The sequence below is a fragment of the Rattus norvegicus genome, chromosome 3 (genome assembly GCF_036323735.1).
Source record: "Rattus norvegicus strain BN/NHsdMcwi chromosome 3, GRCr8, whole genome shotgun sequence".
In the NCBI taxonomy this organism is placed as follows: Eukaryota; Metazoa; Chordata; class Mammalia; order Rodentia; family Muridae; genus Rattus; species Rattus norvegicus.
The window spans coordinates 60,437,795-60,460,653 of NC_086021.1; the positions used below are offsets into that span (position 1 = coordinate 60,437,795).

Here is a 22,859-nt window from a genome sequence, read left to right on the forward strand (position 1 = left end):
CTATTGCTCTATAATACAGCTTCAGCTCAGGGATGGTGATTCCACCAGAATTTCTTTTATTGTTGGGGATAGTTTTCTCTCTCCTGTGTGTGTTTTTTTTTTTAAATTGGATATTTTTCATTCACATTTCAAACACTATTCTTTATCCCAGTTTTTTGTCCATAACACACCTATCCCATCCCCTCTCCCAATTCTTCTAATATGAGGGTGTTCCCCCACCCAACCACCCACCCATTTCTATCTCCCTGCCTGACATTCCCCTACACTGGGCGGGGATCCAACCTTAGCATGACCAAGGGCTTCTCCCATTGGTGCCCAGCTGCTACATATGGAGGTGGAGCCAAGCGTTTGTTCTTGTGTACTCTTTGGATGGTGGTTTAGTCCCTGGGAGCTTTGGTTGGTTGGTATTGTTGTTCTTATGGGGTTGCAACCCCTTTCAACCCTTCAATCCCTCCTCTAACTCCTCGAATAAGGACCCCGTTCTCAGTTCAATGCTTAGCTGTGAGCATTTGCCTCTGTATTTTCATGCTGGCAGAGCTTCTCAGGAGACAGCTATATCATGCTCCTGTCAGGATGCACTTCTTGGTGTCAGCAATATTGTCTGGGTTTGGTGGCTGTATGTATATGGGCTGGATACCCAGGTGGGGGCAGTCTCTGGATGGCCTTTCCTTCAATCTCTGCTCCAAACTTTGTCTCCATATCCCCTCCTATAAATATTTTTGTTTTCCCTTCTAAGAAGGACTGAAGCATCTGCACTTTGGTCATCCTTCTTCTTGAGCTTCATATCGAGTATGTGTGTTGTATCTTGGGTAACCCAAGCCTTTGGGCTAATATCTATTTATCAGTGAGTGCATACCATGGTGGGGGTTTTTTTGTTGTTGTTTTGGTTTTGTTTTTTGTTTTTTGTTGTTGTTTTGTTTTTTTTTTGTCATTGGGTTATCTCCCTCAGGATGATATTTTCTAGTTCATTCCACTTGCCTATGAATTTCATGAAGTCATTTTTTTAATGACTGAGTAGTTACTCCATTTGTGTAAATGTACCAAATTTCCTGTATCCATTCCTCTGTTGAAGGACATCTGGGTTTCCAGCTTCTGGCTTTTATAAATAAGGAGATAACAAAGGTCCAATTCCATGATGCAGACAGCGATCTACCATATATGTCACTTATTTATTTTGCTGAAGATTTCTTAATTCCTTAAGTAGGCAAGAACTGTTTTGTATTTTCACTAATATTTCAGTTATTAAAATCTTATTAGCAATAATTTATTTTTTCTTCCATTAAAACAGAACAAATGACCAGCTGTGACTCTGGTTAGGAAGCTTTTACCAAGATTCCTGTAGTTAACTGAGATATTTAAAACCAAGACACAACTGCCCATCAATTGGTCCTTTAGAACCCTTTGAAAAAGGATGTGGCTGTCGCATGAGTCAACTCACAGCAGCTGTGATTCCTGGCAAAGGATCCAGACTGTCCGATTAGCATGGATGAGACAGAGATCCCCCAGGATCCACCCCTCCTGGAGGAGCTACTTCCAACTAATAACTACTAAGGGACAGAGAGTCACCCTCCGTTTCAGTTGTGGTTGTGGTACGGGCAGGTTGTTCATGACTCAGTGGATGAACACATACCCAGGAGCATGCGCATATGAATAGCACTAACTGGACTCGGGGGCTATCAATAGCACACACAAAATAGGTATCAAGCTGGGAGAGAAATGAGGTTTGGAGAGCCCTAGAGGAAGGTATAGGGAGCTGGTGGTATAGATGGCAAATTTGGTTTTGATAATTTTCATGCTGTAGTTTAAAGGACACAAGGACAGGAGGTATTTTGGGGTGTACCTGTCAGAGAATGATGCTTTTTTATGGTTGAAAACATTGTGCTTCTTAAACACAATTTAAACAACGCAGCAACTTCAGGAGCTCAGATAATTTTATAGAATTGTCATATTTATTTAAGAGCTGTTTTATATATATATATACATATATATATATATGCAGATAATAAAGGTCCATTTCCATGATGCAGACAGAGATCTACCATATATGTCACTTATTTATTTTGCTAAAGATTTCTTAATTCCTTAAGTAGGCAAGAACTGTTTTGTATTTTCACTAATATTTCAGTTATTAAAATCTTATTAGCAATAATTTATTTTTTCTTCCATTAAAACAGAACAAATGACTATATATATACATATATACACACACACACACACACACACACACACACATATATATATATATATATATATATATATATATATATATATACACACACACACACACACATGTGCATGTGCCTCTTTGGGAAACATGTGTTTCTGTGAAATTTCAATTGAACTGGAATATTGTGAACATTTTACTATTCTCTATTTTAATAATTTATTCTAATTATAATATTTATTCTTCTCTTCCTTGATGTGAGTCAGATACACTACCATTTACATTAATTTTGTGATCATGCTCAGAGTTAAAGCATGAAAACTTATTGTTTAAGGCCTGGGCTTATTGTTAATGGGAATTAGAGCTTTGAGTTCCTAGCACCACAGTATTTATATAATGCCCCAAATTTCTATTTCTTTCTATATTTAAAGGAGAGAAAACAATTTGCCATTCTGTGTGTTGTCATAAAATTAAACATATAAGTCACACAGGGTGTGGAAAAGCCTTTACTTAAGGATTCTTTGCTTGTTTTGTTTTGTCGGTTTTTTGTTTTTGTTTTTGTGTTTTGTTGGTTTTGTTTTGTTTTTATTGTTGTTGCTATTATTGGTTTGTTTTTGTTTCTGTAGACAGAATTTTTCTATGTAACATCCTAGGCTGTCTTATATCTCACTTTGTGGCTCAGGCTGGCCTCAAACTCACAGAGATCTTCTTGCTTTTGCCTCCCAAGTTCTGGAATTAAAAGCATGCATCACTACTTCCCACCTTAATAAAGCTTTTCATTCTGACATTTAAAACACTTTTTATTCTTATGGAGGAAAGTAAAAGTGTAGTTATTGACTATTTGTAGCATTATCTGTTTTGGACACTATTTAAATATAAAATTATTTTAGAAGTTTAACTATATTAGCTTGCAGTTGCTAATCTTCAGCCAGATAAATATGTTTTTAGATGATGCATAAGGGCATGATTGCTCGGGTTTTGTTACAGGTTTCAGTAATATGAGTGCTCCCTTTGGCTACTCAATGAATAAAATACTTGCTAACATATTGGGTCACTTTGCTGTGTTGCCTTTGCATCTAAAATAATGTGTTTGTTGAACAATGTATTCCTCTAGTTTAGGATAATGAAATGATATATTAAAATTTTAGCTTGATGGGCTCAAAATGTGCCTTTCTTTACCATTGCAAAGAGGAAGAAAACTCTTCCACTCATCATTTTATCTTTTATTTCAAAAACATGTATCTGTGAGCTCCAGCTAAATGATATATTCATTCAAGGAAGATTATTTAAAACTTTTCCTTGAACAGCTAACATTGCCATCAGACAGGAAAAGAAGGACATGGTAGAAAAAAAACAGAAGGGAGAAGAAATAGAAAGCTATCCATGCATGAGAGAATGAAGGAAAGATAGAACAGGGATGGGAGCACAAGTTCTCTGAGCTATGCTCTCTGACAGGAATAGACCTCCAGCTCCAAAGCCTGTCACTCAAGCTGTAATGGCAAGGAACTTCTTTTATGTATGATTACATAGATTTTATACATGTACATTAACTATACATTAGAAACTACTTCAAATTTATGTCTGTTTTAAACAAAAGGATTTTCTTGAGTTATTTGTCAATAGCAATGAAAATATTGTCTTCTTTGGTGGGTAGAATAATGGCCCACCTCAAGATATTCACAATCATCTTCCCCAACTTCCACCAATGTTACCTTACTTAGAAATAGGACATTAAAGTAGTAGATGAACTAAAGCAACCAGTCGATTAGCTGAGAACCAAGCTGAGAGACTATCCAGAGCTGAAGTGCTTTAGTATCCTTAAATGTAGAAAAATTGGTATAAGGTGGATGCTAATAGAGTATTGAGGACTATAAATGAGAACAAACAGTCACTGATGGCTTTGAGGTGGAGAAAAACATAAAAAGAGGAAAAAAGAAAATCTTGAGAAAGTGGAAAAGTCAAGAAACAGAATCTCCTCCTCATGGCCACAATGGATGCCCATGACTTTAGTCCATGAGGTTTACAGTCCATTTAAGATTTATAGGAAAATAAGACAGTATATTTGCTTTGAGCTACTATGGTAAGTTATTGCTGCTGTGATAAAAAAGTTTACCTATACCACATGAATGAGCCGTTGGCTATAACTTTTTAATTGAGTCAGTTTGGACTCAATTATCTACAGGAAATTGCAAGTAATGCATTGATACCCAGGCATTACCAAAAGCCTTTTCAAAGACTCTTATCTTTGAAGTTTAGGCTTTTTTTCTAAGGTAGGGGAGCAGTCTTTGAAATAAAAAGAGGCAGTGTACAGAAAGTAGAGATTCAAGAATGATTCATGAAGGCTGTGCTTAGAAACTTGAACCAAAAAGCCATGCATTTTAAATTTCAAAATAGTAGTAGAATTCAGTAGAACTTGAGTTCTGATTGACATGCATTAGGGCTACTAATAACATTGTTAAATAGGTATTAAATGGAAAAATCATAAGCTGTATGTTTTTAGTTATCAAAGAAAATTTGTAGTCTATTTAGAATAACTAGTAGATGTAAACTTTATTATGTATGGAATACATTTGTGATTTTTATTCCTCCCATTATCTTAACTATTCACAATAAAGAAAACAAGAGAACATTAATAAATTAAATTATCTTCAATTAGTGCTTTACTTAGGTCAGGCTAAGGGATAGTGAACTGATGTTTTTTGTTTTTTTTTTTTTTCCGGAGCTGAGGACCGAACCCAGGGCCTTGTGCTTGCTAGGCAAGCGCTCTACCACTTAGCTAAATCCCCAACCCCGTGAACTGATGTTTTTACTGTGTATAATGTTTACGGATTTGAATGCTAAGAAACATCCTTATATGAGTTAGTAAATAATGTTCTGGGATGATTTTAAACATCTTCCTGGCATTATGCTACTTGTTGGTGATATTGAAGTATGAGCAAAACTACTGATTAGTTTTGGATATTTTAGTTGCCTCATCTTTGACTAGACATGGTGTGCTTACTTGGGTAAATGGATGAAAGATGAACTGGAACTCTGGAGAGTAAGAATTACCTATTAAGGATACTTGGTCAGTCTTGATTTTAATACTTGCCTATCATGTGATCCTCAGGACATTCTTCACCCTTTCAGAGCTTTGGTTTCATTTTCTGTAAGAAGAAGGGAATAATGTTTCCTGTACATATTGGGATGCTTAGAGGAATTAGTATGCATATTGTGGATAGGGCAGTAACCATACATACTGGGTGACAAAGAAATGCCAGCTCTACTTTTCTGCTTAAACATACAATTGAGCTGCACACAACTTAGATGTCCTTTGACTGAAGAATGGATAAAGAAAATGTGTGACATTTGCACAATAGTGCTGATCTGTTAAATACAATGACAGCATGAAATCTGTAGGCAAATGGATGGAACTTAGAAACGATTATCCTGAGTGAGGTAACCGAGACTCGGAAGAAAGGCAAGCATTGTAACATAAGATACAGGATAACCATTTTACAATCCACTGACCCAAAGAAGCTGTGATACAGGTAGGGCTCAAAGTAGGGTGGGACACATGAATCGCACTGAGAAGAGAAAATGCAAAATACAATAAACATTACAGGGATACACAGAGAGAAGGGACTGGATGGGAGTGGGGTTGGGGAATGATGCAGAAGGGATCTAGAGGTAGTAGGACTAAAATGAGGTAGAGAGTGCAACAAGGGACGACTGAAATGGTGGGTGTTACTAGTTAGAAATCTGGGGCAATGGAACCTGCCAGGAATCTATGAGGATGACCCTAGCTAAAGCAACTAACTAGCAATGGGAGAGATAGAGCCTGACGGGCCATCTCCTTTAACGAGGCAATACTTCTAATGGAGGCATTGGGACACCAACCCAGTCACAAAACCTTAGACAACCTTGTCCAGCCTATAAGATGTGCAAAGAGAAAGATAGAGCAGAAACTGAGGCAATGGCTAGTTAATGACTGGCAATGCTTGAGACCCATGCTATGAGAGAGAGAGAGCTCACTCCTGACACTACAAATGATATTCTGTTATACTTGCAAAAAGGAGCCTAGCCTAACTGTCATCTGAGTGGTTTCACCCAGGAACTGATTGAAATAAATACAGAGACCCATAGGTGAACATTAGGTAGAGCTTGGAGGAATCCTCTGTAAGAGAGGAAGGAAGGTTTGAAGGAGCAAGAGGGGTCAAGGATACTACAAGAAAACCAACAGAATCAACTAACCTGTGCCCATAAAGGCTCACAGAGACTCACCCACCAAGGAAACAGCCTGCATGGAGCTGACATAGGCCTTCTGCACTTATGTAATAGTTGCACAACTTGGTCTTCATGTAGGACTCCTAAGAGGAGTAGTAGCAGAGGCTGTTTCTCTCACTGTTATCTTGGTTTGGACCATGTTCCCCTAACGGGGCTATTTTGTCTAGCTTCAAGAGAAGATGATACACCTAGATTTATGGCAACTTGAAAGGCCAAGACTGGGTGATATCAGTGGGAGGCTTCCCTTTTTTGGAGGAGAAAGTGAGGTTCAGGTATTGGGGAAAAGGGGAAGTGAAAGGGAAGGATTAGAATTCTCTGTGTTTCATAAACTTTAAATAAAAAACCAATTTAAAATATTTTCTTGTTAGAAGACAAAATTTGAACATTATTATATGCCACATTTAGCTTCGGAGGTAGATTTTGATACGGATATGTCAATCATTGTGACAAGACTCAATTTGGTGTGAAAATTCATAAAGTTACCCAAGAATTTTCAAATAAAGTTTAACCTTTAAAATCATTATATACCATGTAAGAATTATTTATGATCATGAATAAATGTAATATAGTTTAAAGTTGTCTAACCTAGTCAAAACTATATTGACACACTCGAAAGAAAAAAGTCTTTGAAGAAAATTTGGATGTGACTTTTATATTAAAATCTTAGTTTATCCAAAGAAAAGACACTGAGTTAAAGACAGGCAGTTTAACTTTTCAGAAGTTATAGTTACACTTTGAAGATTCTGTGATATAATAGTTAAAGAAGATGGCCAGAGAGGGGCTGTCTACACTGCACTTGACCTCTATGTGTAATTTAGTATCTGTGAACTACAGAAAGTTACAAAACTTTTCTTTGTTTTCCAGTTAATAACACAATATTTTAGTTGTCCCTACTCTGCAACATTACTGGGAGGATTAACTAATTTAATATATACAATACTGAACAGAGTTTATAGTATATTGTTTTTTCATAAATACTTATTATAATATTGGTTACAGTAGAAGACAAAAGAAGAGGGAGACAAGGAAGAAGTTAAAGGCCTTATAAAATATAAATAAGATGGTGAACAAGATATAGGGTAAATACATTGGGCACGTACATTTTTTTTGTTCCCCCTAAGGAAGCTTGTTATCAATGATTCTCTCTTAGAAAATATATGACAAATAAATGTAAAATTTTGCACAAATAGTTAAAAAGAGTAGTAAAGTCTTAGTATTAGCTAGAGAAAACAATTCAATATTATATTTCATAACTGGAGACTGCTAGCTCAAAAACAAGGCGATGGCAATTACAGCTCCTTCAGAGGTTTCGACTTTGCTATGGTAGCTTGTGGCCCTTTGTTCATACATATCCCTGATGTCTGTCTCTGTATTTAAACTGTCTCAGGAGACTTGTCACATTGGGTTAGAACTCACCTAAAGATGATCATTTTAACCCAGTCATCTTTTTACTGTTCCTATTTCAAAATTCAATTAAATATGAGGACTACGAGAAATAAGATTGTATCAGTTTGTCACAAGATAGCCTCTGCATTACTACTACCATTTTGAAGCTGGAAATTTTAAAGCCTCATATATACTTGGGAAGCACTTTCCACTGAACTAGACTCCCATACCCTCACATTCTTTCTGGGAGCTAATGAATTTCAAATTTATTATTGTGTCAGGGATGTCTCTAAAATGTCAATCATTTCTTATCAAAGTTTTAATGCCAAAGTTGAAGATGTCCATCTTTAAAATTACTGTTATAAAATAGGTGTCTTATCCTAAGCTTGGCTAAATATGCAGGAAACATTGGAATAGGTCTTGGACTTTATTCATGCAGACATAAAATGTCTACCATATAGAAAAGGAAAGAGTTTTATTTCTGTTGACATTTTAATCATTTTACTTTGAGAATGATGGGAAGGAAATTATGAATACTCAATACTCCTGGGAAGCCAGAGGTCACTGAAGGCTTGTCACTTCTTACATCAACAAGAACAAAAATCCGTAAATATTTCATTTATTTCTGAGTCATCAGATATCAGACAAGAGAAACATGTTTTAGGTTCAATGATCTTTCTCTATCAAAGCTACATGATTGACAGTTGGATATTAGATACCACTCTTGTAAACAGTGGAGGGTCATTTCCCTGCTATTTTTAGTTAAATTTCTTGGTACATCAAGCTCTTGAATTCTGTACTATGAAACAAGTTCACACACACACACACACACACACACACACACACACACATATTAAAGGAGGAATCGCTAGTCTCGGAAAAAGAATTTAAGAATAAAATGTGAACAAACTATGTAAAATGTCTATTTGTAGAGGACAAGGAGAAAATATATAGCATTGCATATAATACAAACCAACAGATATCCCCAACTTGCTATCCCCAAATTTTGGTTGGATTGATATTTAGAAGAATTTTGAGATAACAAGAGTAAGTATCTGATGATCTTTTCTTCAATTTGCTGGAACCTTTTTTTTTTTTTATTAACTTGAGTATTTCTTATATACATTTCGAGTGTTATTCCCTTTCCCAGTTTCCGGGCAAACATCCCCCTCCCCCCTCCCCTTTCTTATCGATGTTCCCCTCCCCACCCTCCCCCCATTGTCCCCCTCCCCCCAACAGTCTAGTTCACTGGGGGTTCAGTCTTAGCAGGACCCAGGGCTTCCCCTTCCACTGGTGCTCTTACTAGGATATTCATTGCTACCTATGAGGTCAGAGTCCAGGGTCAGTCCATGTATAGTCTTTAGGTAGTGGCTTAGTCCCTGGAAGCTCTGGTTGCTTGGCATTGTTGTACATATGGGGTCTCGAGCCCCTTCAAGCTCTTCCAGTTCTTTCTCTGATTCCTTCAACGGGACCTTTTAATGCATTTTTCTGAAACATTAGAAACATTGTATCAATTTAAAAATAGTTCAAAGTATATTATGAAGGAAAAATTTCATTGAGAGAGGGAGGAAATTACTATTCAATATTTTTCAGGAACTGGGTGCTGCTTCTTTTCCCTTGCATTTTCAAAACAGTTAGTATAATTGACATTCTATTATCTTCTTTTCATTTTTCTTCCAGGTCCATCATTCACTAATGGCCCTCTCTCCTAGTAGTCTTTTGAAATAAATTGATTCCTACTACTTGATTGCTCTTTTCATTGTATTTTTAAAATAAAACCTTTAGTAGATTGTAGCTTCTCAAAGTGTCTTTATGGAGCTGGTCTGCACTGATGATCGATTTAAGATGTGCCCTTCATCTCTTTCCTTCCTCATCTGCACTCCTGGCACAATGCCTTAGGCATCTCTTTGAAACCTCAGCAGAATGAGAACAACGCATAAATCTGTTCCAAGCACCCCATGGGGGCTTGTTTCCCATTCGGTTATTCATTATTCATTTATTTTTAAAATTGTATTCTGTTGTCTTGAACTTTCTAAAATCCATTTCTCATATTTAGAAGTTAGTGCATGGAAAAAATCATCTCAGGGCAATTTGAATAGTGTTAGACCCGTGCACCATGGACCAGGCTGTACTCCTATGGTTCCTAAAGCTATTTTATGCCCTTTTAAACTTAAAGCTTTTTCCCTTGATTCTCATACTAAATAAAAGGAATCTCTGCTTCTGGAAATGCCATAACCATTGCAAACATCTCGACATGCTATTTACTGGTACTGTCCAAACAATGCGATTCAGTATTTTTTATACTAATAATTTTTCCTTTCCTTATAATGAAAGCCAACATAAAGTCTGCTGATCAATCCTTTGTGTTCTGAAAAGATAGACACTTCTATTCACGTGTTGTTTTTATATTACCACAATGTTCATGGCAACCAAGACTGGGAGCTTGAATTCATCACTGAAGTTTTAATATACAGAGAAAGGGGCTATAGAGAGCATGAGAAGTACAAACATCCTTTGCTAAATTCTTCACTGATGAATGAATCTTGTCTAAGGTAGGCAGTGACTCAAATGAAAGCCTGGAGAAGCTATATTAAAGCAACAAGCAGATATTATGAAAGATGATCATGTCCGCCTATGACATACTACATGGATGTTTGCATTGTGTAAGATACTGAGCTGCATACATGACTCTAGACAACTAGACTGATTGCTCCAGGTGCAGGACAAACGGAAAGTCCTGACATCTACACAAAAAGGGCAGACAGTCTCTTTTCATTGTCCAGATGAAGCAGTTTACTATAGGTGTGTTCACATGCCTGAAATATGTTCTTTTGTCTTTCTAGCTAATATTTAAATTTCCTACTGTTTTTCTGATTCTAAAACCAGTATTTTTAAAAAATATTCATGAACAAAGCCTTGTTGGTTAATTATAGAAATATTTGTTTGTATCATCACATTCTTCCTGCTTTTAAAACATGTTTCAACTATATTGCATTCGCTGCTTTTCCTATCTCTATAATTTTAAGGTGATGGAAAAACTCACTATATAAGTTTGAGATTTGGGTTGATTCTCAGGTCTTAGAATTGCAAATAAATATATCTTAAAGAATGTTTTTCAAGAAACAGGATTTTGTGCTAAAGCTAAAGATGAAATCGTTTCTCAAAATTTATTATGGGGTGAACTGGATGGTCCACACAGGTGGAGACTGCTCATGAGAGTTCTAGAAAATAACAATAATGCTTCCTGCATGAAATTTTGAGTGCCTCGTGAATCTTTAGTGCTTGAGAAAAGTTTTAATGTTTAAGTGACTTTATCAACTTATTGAGAATTTATATTCAAGTATGCCAAAATTTCTTTTTTTTATTTGATACTTTTAATTTATTTATATTGCAGTCTTTGCCCTATCTCAGTCCCCTCACACAGTTCCTCATTCCATTCCTCCTTCCCCTTGCCTCCTAGAGTTTACTCTCACCCACTCCCTGGATCAGGCCTGCCCTTTCCCTGGGGCCTCAAGGCTCTCCAGGATTAGGCTCATCTTCTCCCACTGAGGGCAGAACAGGTGAAACTCTGATACATATATGCCAGGGGGATCAGCTGGTGTATGATCCTCGTTGGTGTCTCAGTCTCTGGGGTCAGGGTTAGGTGAGACTGCTGGTCTTCCTTTGTGGTCCATCTTCCTTTCAGTTTCTTCAATCCTTTCCCTAATTGAACCATAAGGGTACTGGGCTTCAGTCCAGTGGTTGGGTGTAAATATCGGCTTCTGTCTGAGTTAGCTGCTGGTAGGGTCTCTCTGAGGACAGTTATGCCAGGCTCCCATCTGTAAGCACATCATAGCATAGTAGTGTCAAGCCTTGGTACCCCTCCCTACCATGAGATGGATCCCAAGTTGGACCAGTCATTGGACCACCTTTCCTTCAGTCTCTTCTCCATTTTTGTCCCTGCAATTCTTTCAGACAGGAACAATTTTGGGTCAGGAATTTTGACTGTGAATTAGTAACCCTGTCCTTCCATTTGAGGTCCTGTCTATCTACTGGAGGTAGATAATTTGAGTTCTGTTTCCCCAATGTTGTGCGATGTTGGCTAAAGTCACTCCAAGGAGTCCTGAGAGTGTCTCACTTCCAGAGTCTCTGGTGTACTCTACAGGGTCCCCTCACCTCCCACTCCCCAAGATGCTTATTTCCATTTATTCTGTTTTTCTCTCTCCCTCCCCTCTTCTACCCAGGTCCCTCCTTCCCTTAACCTCCCATGATTATTACCTTCACTCTTCTAGATGGGGTGAAACCTCCTCAATTGGACATTTCTGCTTGTTTTACACTTCTCATGGTCCTATGTATTCTGTACTTTTTAGCTAATATCTATTTATCTGTGAGCACATACCATGTATGTCCTTTTGGGTCTGAGTTACCTCACTCCAGATAATATTTTCTAGTTCCATCCATTTGCCTGCAAAATTCATGATGTCCTTGTTTTTAACATCTGGATGGTATTCCACTGTGTAAATGCACCATATTTTCTATCCATTCTTCAGTGAGGGACATCTGGCTTGCTTCGAGCTTCTGGCTATTACTTTAAATTCCTAGGTTCGAAAGATTTCAATAAATTTCAATTCATTCAAGATACAAAGATTTGGTGGCTGATATTTTTCTTAGCTGAATAATATTGGAAGAAGAAAAACACAAGGGTATTTGAGTATTGGATTTTTTTTCCAACAAGCCCAGAATTTACTATGTACCATGGGCCTAATCACAGTCTGGGTAAAGTTAAAGCAAAGAAGACAGTGGCCACAGGGGAAATTAAAGCAAGGATCTGTTTGAATTTACTTTGTTTCTTGGAACACCATGGGGCTTACGTATGAGGAAAACACTGAGGATATTTATTTTATCCACCCATCTGAATTTTATAAATTTGTTTAATAGAGGGCTTTAATAGGAACGAGCGAACAAACCCCTATCAGAGCTAGAGTCATTTTTTTGGAAGACTCTGAACCTGGTACCTCTAAGATACTTAACAGCATAAAGGCCAGAGATTAACTCTGATTCCTGAAATACTCTATGCTCAAGGTGGTTACCTTGAGAGGTATAAAACATTGTTCACAGGTTATGTATTATCAGATTATTACAACAAATCTTTTTGGTAAGACAAAAATGCATACACAAATAGTATATCAAGTACTTAAGTTAATTTTCTTCATCTCTGTGCTTGTGTCACAACATACACACACAAACCATACACATATAAAAACACACACATGCCCTACACATACACACACCCTTGTTTTCACCCAGCTATTCCATATTGTCCTATACTGTCTACAATCTTTATTAACATTGAGAGCAGAGATACATGCTTATTTTTATTAAGATGCCCATTTAGGAAAATCTTTTGGTAATTCAAAGTAGAGTGACTGAGAAAGGAAGACAATTTGAAGCAGTTGTAAGGATTTTCAGTCCCAGACTTTTAAAATAACTAATGGAATACAGAATGCATTAATGTCACCAAGGGTGCTTTTACAGGACTGCTATTAAGGATATTTTATAATGATAAATTAAAAACCATCAAACCCCGCTGATGATAATCAGTAGCTTTATTATCTATAGTAATAGAAAGACAGGGCAACTGATCCAATGCTTTTTAAATACCATTTCCATCATGGCTTATTATTTCTGTACCTCTTCCTCATTATGGATAAACAGGAGGGTGTCAGGGATACTTAAAACATTTCATTGGGTATGTATTCAAACAGATTTATATTGCAGAAACATTATCCTAGAATATCACTTTTCACCACCACTCCCATAGTAGTGCATTAACAGAAGACATTTTTAAGATTAGCAGATCATGCTCTAAAAACGAAATTACTAGGCATGTAGAGTAACAGACAGGAAGCAACACTAGTGCCGCTAGCAGGCTATTTGAGCACAACCTGTAATTTATTAATCATATTTGCTGCTTAGGCTTTGACTAACTCAAGTTTCTATCTACATTCCTGGCTACTTGGCTACTTCTAGGATCGTGATCGTGGTGGTAAAAGATGGATGGGTGAGTCCTTCTTGTTTGACTGTATTGGTATTCTCACATTTATCAGTATAGTTTGTTATTTAAAGATCCTTGCTTAAAGAGAGAGATGACCAGGTTTAAAAGTCTAGGTTAATGTGACACCAGAGTGCTCCTTGTTTGTTTTAATTGGTTGAGACAGAATTTAGCTACATAATATAGAGGCCATCTTTGAAGTTGACATCCTCCTGCCCCAGGCTTTCTGAGTGACGGGATTGTAAGTGTCCAATATTAAGCCAAGTCAGTGTTCTTTTATGGATAACACTTTTGTTATCATTAGTTCCCAATTACAAGACATTATGCTTAAATTACCATAAGCTTTCAATGACATGCCCACCTGCCTTTGTCCCTTTGACAAGATAGCTAGTGAGAGTAACTCAACCAAAGAAGGGTATTACCTGTGTGAAAATCAAAAGATAATTCAAGAGGTTATCAGTATTTCATAAGATTCATTCCTTCTTTACAGTCTTCATATACTATGACAAGTTCTGTGTCTAGAATCTATTTTATCAGTATAGGAGAGCACTTTGAAGAGGAAGAGAAGAGCAAAGGGAAGAAAGTTTAAAAACCAAGCACATCTTACTGCTGACTAGTGACATCTCTTACTCCTTACAATGGTAGCTGGTTACCACTAGGTAAGAGTATTTAACTAGTTAACAATTAAAATCTTATTAACTGAAAACACAGGAAAATTATCCATTAATTAATTTCTGAACATGTCTGAGACGCTAACAGATATATCCAAAATTCATTCCTGGTAAGAATTCGGGAGTAGATCCAAAGTTGCTTTATAATTGAATATATGGATGAATTTATGAAAAATTCTTTCTGTTGCCTTATTAGTCTAGCTAAGACTACAGGCACTATATTAAATAAGAATAGAGAGAGTGGACAACCTTATCTCCTTCCTGATTTCAAGTAAAATTGCTTTACATTTCTCCCCGTTTAAGTTTATGCTGGCTATAGGTTTGCTATAAATGGCCTTTATTATGTTGACAAATGTCCTTTGTATTCCTAGAACTTTCATCTTGAAGGTGTGCTGAATTTTGTTAATGACTTTTTCTGCATCTAATGAAATATTTATATGATTATTTTCCTTCGGTGTGTTTATATGATGGATTACATTTTTTTGATTTTCATATACTAAACCATTCCTTTATCTCTGAGAAAAAACCTACTTAATTTTAGTGGACGATCTTTTTGATGTGTTCTTGGATGTGATGTGCAAATATTTTATTGAGTACTTCTGCGTTGGCGTTCATAAATGAGATTGGTCTGTAATTCTCTTTATTTGCTGGGTCATCCTGTGGAATAGGTATCAGAGTAATTGGGCCTCATAAAATGAATTGAGCAATGTTCCTTCTGTTTCTGTTTTAATTTTTGGAATAATTTGAGGAGTAGTATCATTGATTCTTTGAAAACCCAGTAGAATTCTATGGTAAAAATCATAAAATCTTAGGCTTTTTGTTTTAAACTGGCAAATATTTAATGACTTCTCTTTTGCTAGGATCTGTAGACATATTTAAATTGTTTAATATGATCTTGATTTAGCTTTGACAATAGTACTTATTGGAAAATTATCTATTTCTTTTAGAATTTCAATTTGATGGAGTACAGATTTTTTAAACTACATACTTATGATCCTTTGAACTTCCTCAGTGTCTGTTGTTACATCCCTGTTTTCGTTTCCTCTTTTTTTTTTGTTATGTTTTTATTGAAAGAAGATTTTTCTCACATACAATACATCCTGGTCAGTTTTTCCATAACTACAAAGCAGAAACTAAAAATCTTGCACTATCAAGCAACAGGGACAATCCAACTCCTCAAATAGTAAAAGGTACTGATTCAAGCAGAAAGTCCTCTATCACTAACTGTTTAATCAGCAGGATGTGCAAGAGAACATGGCAAGTGCTCCAGAAAATAGAATCCCTGAATTCATTGAAGAAAGACATAATAGACATCTTATGATGGGTTGAGTTTTAGATCAGGTCTGACATTACATTAGTCAGCAAGCAAATAAGAGCTCCTGTCCTCATGTGGCCTTTTGGGAGGCGAAGAACAAGCAGGAGTGGGCGGTTGGTCTTTTAACTGCTGTCATATTTCTAGTCCTGAGTGCATGCCTTCCTAATCTTGGATATGTACAAAGCAATTTTCAGATGTGCTAAGAGGCAGCTACCCGAGTCTCTCCCTGCTCCAATTTCTTTTCTCCGGTGTGTTGAAATGGCAAGACCTTGCCTATTCCTTTCTCTCCTTTAGATCAAGCACCTATATAAAAGGCAGTTCTGAACAGGTACATAATCAATGACATAGGTCTGGTTGTCCTCGTAGCCTAAGGCTAAGGAGTGCTCACTGCTTCTTGAAACTCTCTCTTGGAACCATATACATGTGTGTGTTCATGCCACTGCACTGGGGTTTCTTCTGAATAATTTTCTCCTGGCAGAATGAACATGAAAATCTTGATGCCTCTGCCTTCTAACCTTGAGGTTCTGAGTTTTCTTTCAGAATCTATGAGCCTGCTAACTATACTCCTACTCATACCCCTCTCCCATTTCCCTGCTGCCCCCACATCTCTTTCTCTGGTGCCTGTCATACTTGTTTAAAATAATCCTATTTTTAAAAATCAAGATTAATGGAAAAGAGAGATGGGGCAAGAAGAAAGGCTGTGATTGCTTATTTTTCTCTGTCTTAGTTAATTGTGTTTTAAAATAGTAAATAGAATAACTTAACAATATTAACTTAGTCTTCTGTACTACAACCATATATCAGCCTCTATAGGGAACAGTTATCTGAAAAGTTACCTGTCATGATTATAAATAAGCATCACAGAGGTAGAAAAATTATAGCAGAAGTTTTACCATGTATCTCCACCATGAATCTTCAGAAGTGAACTGAAAACTTGTTTTCCAAACCATTTTTTATTTGAAATGAAAGTGGAGTTATTGTAAATGACATGTTACAAAGGCTTCTTAAAATGCAGTTTTGTGGAAATGACAAACAGTTCACAGGCTGTTTCTATCAGGATATGGAACACGTGCAGTGTTCAACAGACAGGAAAAATCTCCAAGATTTGATGAAACAAGTCATTAGTAAAAAAAAATGCACAACCCTCAATTGTAAAAATTACATTTGACACATCATCCTTCCCTGGAGGAAGTACAGTATGTGTGATTCTTTCTTCTGTTCCCATTTGCTCATTAGAAAATATTCACCAATTCTATCCAGTTGTTTTGAGTATTCAAAGGCACCTACACAGACTATCTGGTTTGTGCTTTCTGGGCCACACTCATCAGTGCATGAAGAAGGTGGTGTTGTGGTCCCGTTTTAAGCAGGAAGACTAGTCACCATCATTCCCCTCTTACATTTTTTAAAGTATACATAATTCCAGGACTACACTAGTACAGAAAGTGTAATTTCTGCAGTCTCTTCAGCTGTTCAACAATTCTTCTTAAAATAATAATCTTTATATACATGAAATTAATAGATATTTTAAGAATCATGCACATTCATGTTTATATATAACATTGCAAGGCATTCGGTTAACCAGTGTCCCATGTATGTGACAAGAAGTGTTGTATTCCCTTCTGCCTCTCTCTCTCTCTCTCTCTCTCTCTCTCTCTCTCTCTCTCTCTCTTTCTCTCTCTGTCTCTGTCTCTCTCTCTCATGCACACACACACACACACACACACACACACAGAGAGAGAGAGAGAGAGAGAGAGAGAGAGAGAACATCAAAGCTGTGCTGATAAAAACTGTTGACTGACCTTTAACATTTAACATCTCTCTCTATCAACTTGAAAACCACTGTAGGGAGCCTGGCACTTAATAGACACTGGCTGGCTGAATGAATCAATGGGTGAATATTTTCCAATGAAATGAAGGTGGGTTGAATGTATGTAATTGGATTTAATGCCTCTAGGCACTTGGATTGCAGATTCTGAGCCCAAACATTATGGTAATTTCCTTCCCTGAAGCAAATACCTTGCTATTTTCAGGCTGCTGAGTGTTCACTTTCAGCACTGAAGTGGAGGTGCCTAGAAACTCCTCAAAGCCATTCTCCAAGGAAAGTTTGTTTTTTCTGCTGAACTCAGTACACTTATTTCAATTCTAATTGAAGCATGAGATTTATACATTACATAATTTTGTGTCCTGGACTATTGAGTGGGATTCCTATTTCTTTGTTGCTAAGAAACTATTTATATAAATCTTTATACAGGTTTGCTTTATGAAATAAAAGTAAAAGACAATTTTTTATTGTCATTTCTCTATCATATGTAATTTCCTTTCAGCAAACTGATTTTGCTTCGGAAATTTTTGGTCTTATTCAGTATTTCCTTTTAATGTTCCTCAAATATTTCTGCCAGGAAAATATAATTCACCTTCTTGTAAAATGTTAACATTTTCAAATTTAAGGAAAAGCCACCTTGCCAACAGTGTTATTTAAAATGTTTGATTTGTCATGCTATGCACAGTCTATTTTTAAAGATTCTCCAATTTAAATTTTAAGGTTGGTTCTTGTTCCAAGTTGGATTAGTGTGCAATATGTTGCAGTATGCTGAACTGTGGGGGGGGGGGAACGGCTCAGGAATGAATGCATTCAGTGGAGTGCTCACAGTAAAACTCTCTCTGTATGTTTTTTTCTCACCAAAGATGATTAGTCAGCCAATTGTCATCCTTCCCTAAAGGTCACTATGAATCCCATTTATCAACAAATGAGAACATTGCTTTATGTAGCATTTTGATTTCAATTTATGTGGTATACTAAACATGGTAAATAATGATTTATTACTGATTATTATTTAAAGATATTATTAACTAATGATTATTTGCTTGTTATCAACAGAAGGCAATTTAAATACTTAGTTATAGTAAAATACTCATATAGTTTATCACATATTAGGTACTCAATCCATACAGTAATGATTCACAGAGCATCTATAAGGTGTAGGCTCCCTTCTTTCTGTCCTAGGACAATTTTATCTCCTAATACCCAGAATTGTATGGATGAAACTCTACAATTAGACAATACAGACATGTAAGGCAGGAATAACACAGCTGGGGGAGCCAGTGATGTGAGCGGTACAGTCCAGTAACACTAAGGCACAGGTCCTAACCATTCTTTCCTGAACACCATCTTATATGTTGTTTGACTTAATCCAGTTTATTCTACAGAATTAATTTTACTAGATTAGATTCATACTTATAAAATAAATCATAGTTTCATTTCTGTTGAATCTGTTTCAATTTCTGTTTCCAGATGTTTGTACAATTTAAGGAAACAAACTTTTTTTGTTTACCTTTAGATGTTTTGCTGCACAGTTTCAAGGAAATTTTTTATTCTATTCAATTGGTAGTTATCAATCTAAATTTATAATTTCTGTCAAAAATCTGAACATAAAGCAAAATTTTCTCTTAAACTGAACTTATATTTCATTATATTAAGTTGTATCATTATATATTCTGCATATATTATAGGTTAGGTAGATAATTTTTCACTTAATGGACATATTATTAAAATGTTATTCTATAATCATTGTAATATAATAACATTTTTACAATGCTTTTCATAAACTATGAGATATTTAATTTCTAAAACATCTTTACCCTTTAATACCTGCTCCTGTTGAACTTTTTCCTTTTAAGAATTTCCAAATATTTAGATCATTTACTTTATTATTAATTTTTCAAGGCCTATCTAAGAGGAAAACGTTGCTTTATGCATATTATGCTACTGCATTACTCAACATTACAGTACTTCCTTGGACTCTACATCTATTTTCTATCCCTTCACCCCTGATACTGTTCCTAGGCTTGAGTAACCACTATTCTGCCTCCTTTATTTGCTTGAAGACATCTGGAAGTCTTTTTTAATTAATGGCTCATGTTGGTAATTGTATGGATGGGGTGAATTGTGAGTGGTATTTTTTAATGTGTACTTGGGACTCTTTTATGTCATAGAACATTGCCATGTACTTTTGTCTCCCATGTCTTTTGTGGATACAAAAGTTTTTTGGTTTGTTCCATGTTAAATCAGAGTTGAATCCAAAGCATCGTTGCAGAATAAGGCAGAACTTAGATAGTTCGGTTTCACCATGGGAAATTGGATTCTGAGGAATTCAATTTCCCCAAGACTGTGAGTGACTGTGATTCTAACTCTCAAGGAAGAGCCCCTTTGAGTGTCCATAGGCTGATTCATAAGAACCGAGACAGAATGATTCTTACTTGTTTTCAGATTTTTTCTTTCATTTTCAGAATTTTCTTTCATGGGTTTTTCTCCAACTAGTACACTAACGCCTCATGTAATGGATTGAATGGCTATGGATTTAATTGATTTTGAGTGTTGTAAGTGAAATTTAAATGGATTGAAATAGTGGTATATTACATGCCCAGGCAAGGTTAGATGAGGGATCAAAAGAATTGAAGTTTGTCCTTGAGAGGCTGAGATGTTTTTCTGAAAAGGAATGATAAGCCAAGGAAAAATTCTGAATTTTGTAGGTGTAAAATGTTTCTTTGTACAAGAAGTTTAAAAGAATTTTAAGATATTCCCACTACATTGTCTAGAAAGTGTTCAAGTATGTGACTTGGCTGTTTTTATTTTCTTCTGGTGATTTGATTGTCATACTGATAGTGATTAGGTTTGTCATTTTGAAAGTGAGCACTTTACGAAGTGAGATGCCTTTTGATCTTAGCTTCGTTGAGGGTTCTGGGTTGTATATTTGTATCCGATACAGGAAAGAAAGTCAGTGATTAGAGAGATAATGGACAAGTCTGTGTATACTACACATAAACATCTTAGGATGGCAATTTTAAGGAAATGATACCACCTCCTTCTAATGAAGGTGGAGAGTACACAAGTTCATATGAGCCTTAAATTATGTAACTATTGTAAGAAGCCTTGACTGACACTAGCAAATGTACAATTAATTATAAAATTGACATAGAATTTTATTTATGAAAATACCGAATAATCCAGGATTTTCTCCTCCCGAGAGATGAGTATTCACAGGTTAGTGTGCTGCTGTGAGTTCATACTCATTGATAAATGTCAACACATTTATTTTTCTGTTACTTTTCAATGTGTTCACTTTGAAAACTACTGTAGTTATTTTCAATATTTGTAAGGTATAAACATACACATATCATATAATTTGCTTTTTTAAGAAAGTATATTGTACATATTCCCTCTATATGCTGTATAAAATATATTTTTTAGAGGCAGAGTTTCACTTTGTGGCCCAGGTTAGTCCCAAACTAATGATCATTCTATCTCAGCAACCCATTTTTCTGGGATTGCAAGTAAGTTACACTCCTGCCCCTTCCACTCCATAATTCATAATCACAGTTCATGAATACATTGATTTTCAGATTTGGTTATAAAATATACTGATTATTGATTTGTAAGTGGTGAATTATTTAAAATATGTAACCCGCTGTGTAGAGATCTTTTAAGTTTGAGTGAATTTTTGCATTGTTGCCAGCAGGGGTTCTATGCACGAGAAACTGAGTATGTGCTTGTATAAGTGCACACATATATGTGTATGGTAGGAAAGGCTGTGTACTTAAGGTTATATATTAATATATAGGTATAATATACTATATGCATATAATATATTGGAGGAACAAGCTCCTCTGGCCTACATGAGCTTACCAGCATGCCACCTAGCTGGTCCCTGGGTATTTCAAGGGCAGTCACTGGATGCTTAGAGTCTGCCTTGCTCAATTTCTCGTATGCATATATTATCTCACATACTTGGCAGACTCCATTACCAAAGGAAGAAAAAAGCTTTCAGATTTCAATATGGTCTAAAATATTATTGAGGAGGGGAAGCCTAACAGAGACTGAAGAAGCCCATTGGCTTCTGATGATGTTCCAGATGTGCAAAGACTATACCCATTTGTACCTCTTTCTGCTGAAAGCTCAAAATTGAACCAATGGCCAATGTAGCCATTTTTAGACCTAAAGTATTAATCTTGCTTCCTATTCATTCCATGTTCCCAATATAAGCAGCTCTCTATGTCTTCTGTATTTTTTAAAAATCTCTTTTGGTGGATTTCACTCATTAATTTAATAAATACTTATTAGTAACCTTATTGGTGCCACACACTATTTCCTATTTAATTAACCAATTTTTGATAAGCACTAAGAAAAAGTCCCATCCCACATAGAGCTTGTTCTCCTCATAATGTGGAGTAGACTAAATTTTAATTACATCAAGATACAGTAAGTGCTCCGCATAAAGGAAAATGTGATGGAATGGCACAGAGGTAGGAAGAAGGTTGTAATCTTTTCTGTTTACACTCTAAAGAGTTTTAATCTTTCTGAAAATGTAAAATGCACATTGATGAATGTTATATAGCCTAGCATTAGCTTATATAAATAAAATGAACAAGTTGGCAGTAACCTTTTAAGAAGTTGTAATTTTCAATTGAAAAGTCAGGGCACTCTCAGTGAAAAGGTGACATTTGTGTTGCCTTGAAAAAGATTAGACTTGCAAATGCTGAGACTCTGCATTGCAAAGTTTATTCTCTTCATCCTTGATACACACACACACACACACACACACACACACACACACACACAAACACACACATATTTTCATTTTTTGTCAGGTCATTTTTGCCTTCTTTGATCAGTTGGTTAGGTTCTTCTCATCCTTAGCTCAAAATGTTGAAACCTGTGAAAGACTAGGGTAGAAGTTAACTAGCGTGTGGGAGGCTATAAGTTTAGTTCCCAGAATCAAACACATTCACACATACACTCATGAACTCATGAACATGTCCACAAATACAATACACATGAACTTTTACACACTTATGCACACATGCATAAACACACACACAGACACACACACATACACACACAGATAGAGAGAGAGAGAGAGAGAGAGAGAGAGAAGGAGAGAGAGAGAGAAAAGGAGAGAGAGAAAAGGAGAGAGAGAGAGACAGACAGACAGAGACAGAGACAGAGACAGACTGACATATTTTACATGC

At 36.1% G+C, this 22,859-nt stretch overlaps 1 protein-coding gene across 4 annotated transcripts in view; it reads left to right on the forward strand.

The window, feature by feature from the left end:
* Kcnj3 (potassium inwardly-rectifying channel, subfamily J, member 3) overlaps nucleotides 1-22,859 on the forward strand; it is a 164,121-nt gene that overhangs the window by 83,805 nt on the left and 57,457 nt on the right. Inside the window, exon 3 of one of the 4 annotated variants that reach the window (XM_039105732.2) lies at nucleotides 13,826-13,856. The exons of the other annotated variants lie outside the window; for them this stretch is intronic. Coding sequence (XP_038961660.1) covers nucleotides 13,826-13,833 — 8 coding nt within the window. The 3' untranslated portion in view covers nucleotides 13,834-13,856. The remainder of the gene's footprint in view (nucleotides 1-13,825; nucleotides 13,857-22,859) is intronic. 4 annotated transcript variants of the gene reach the window in all.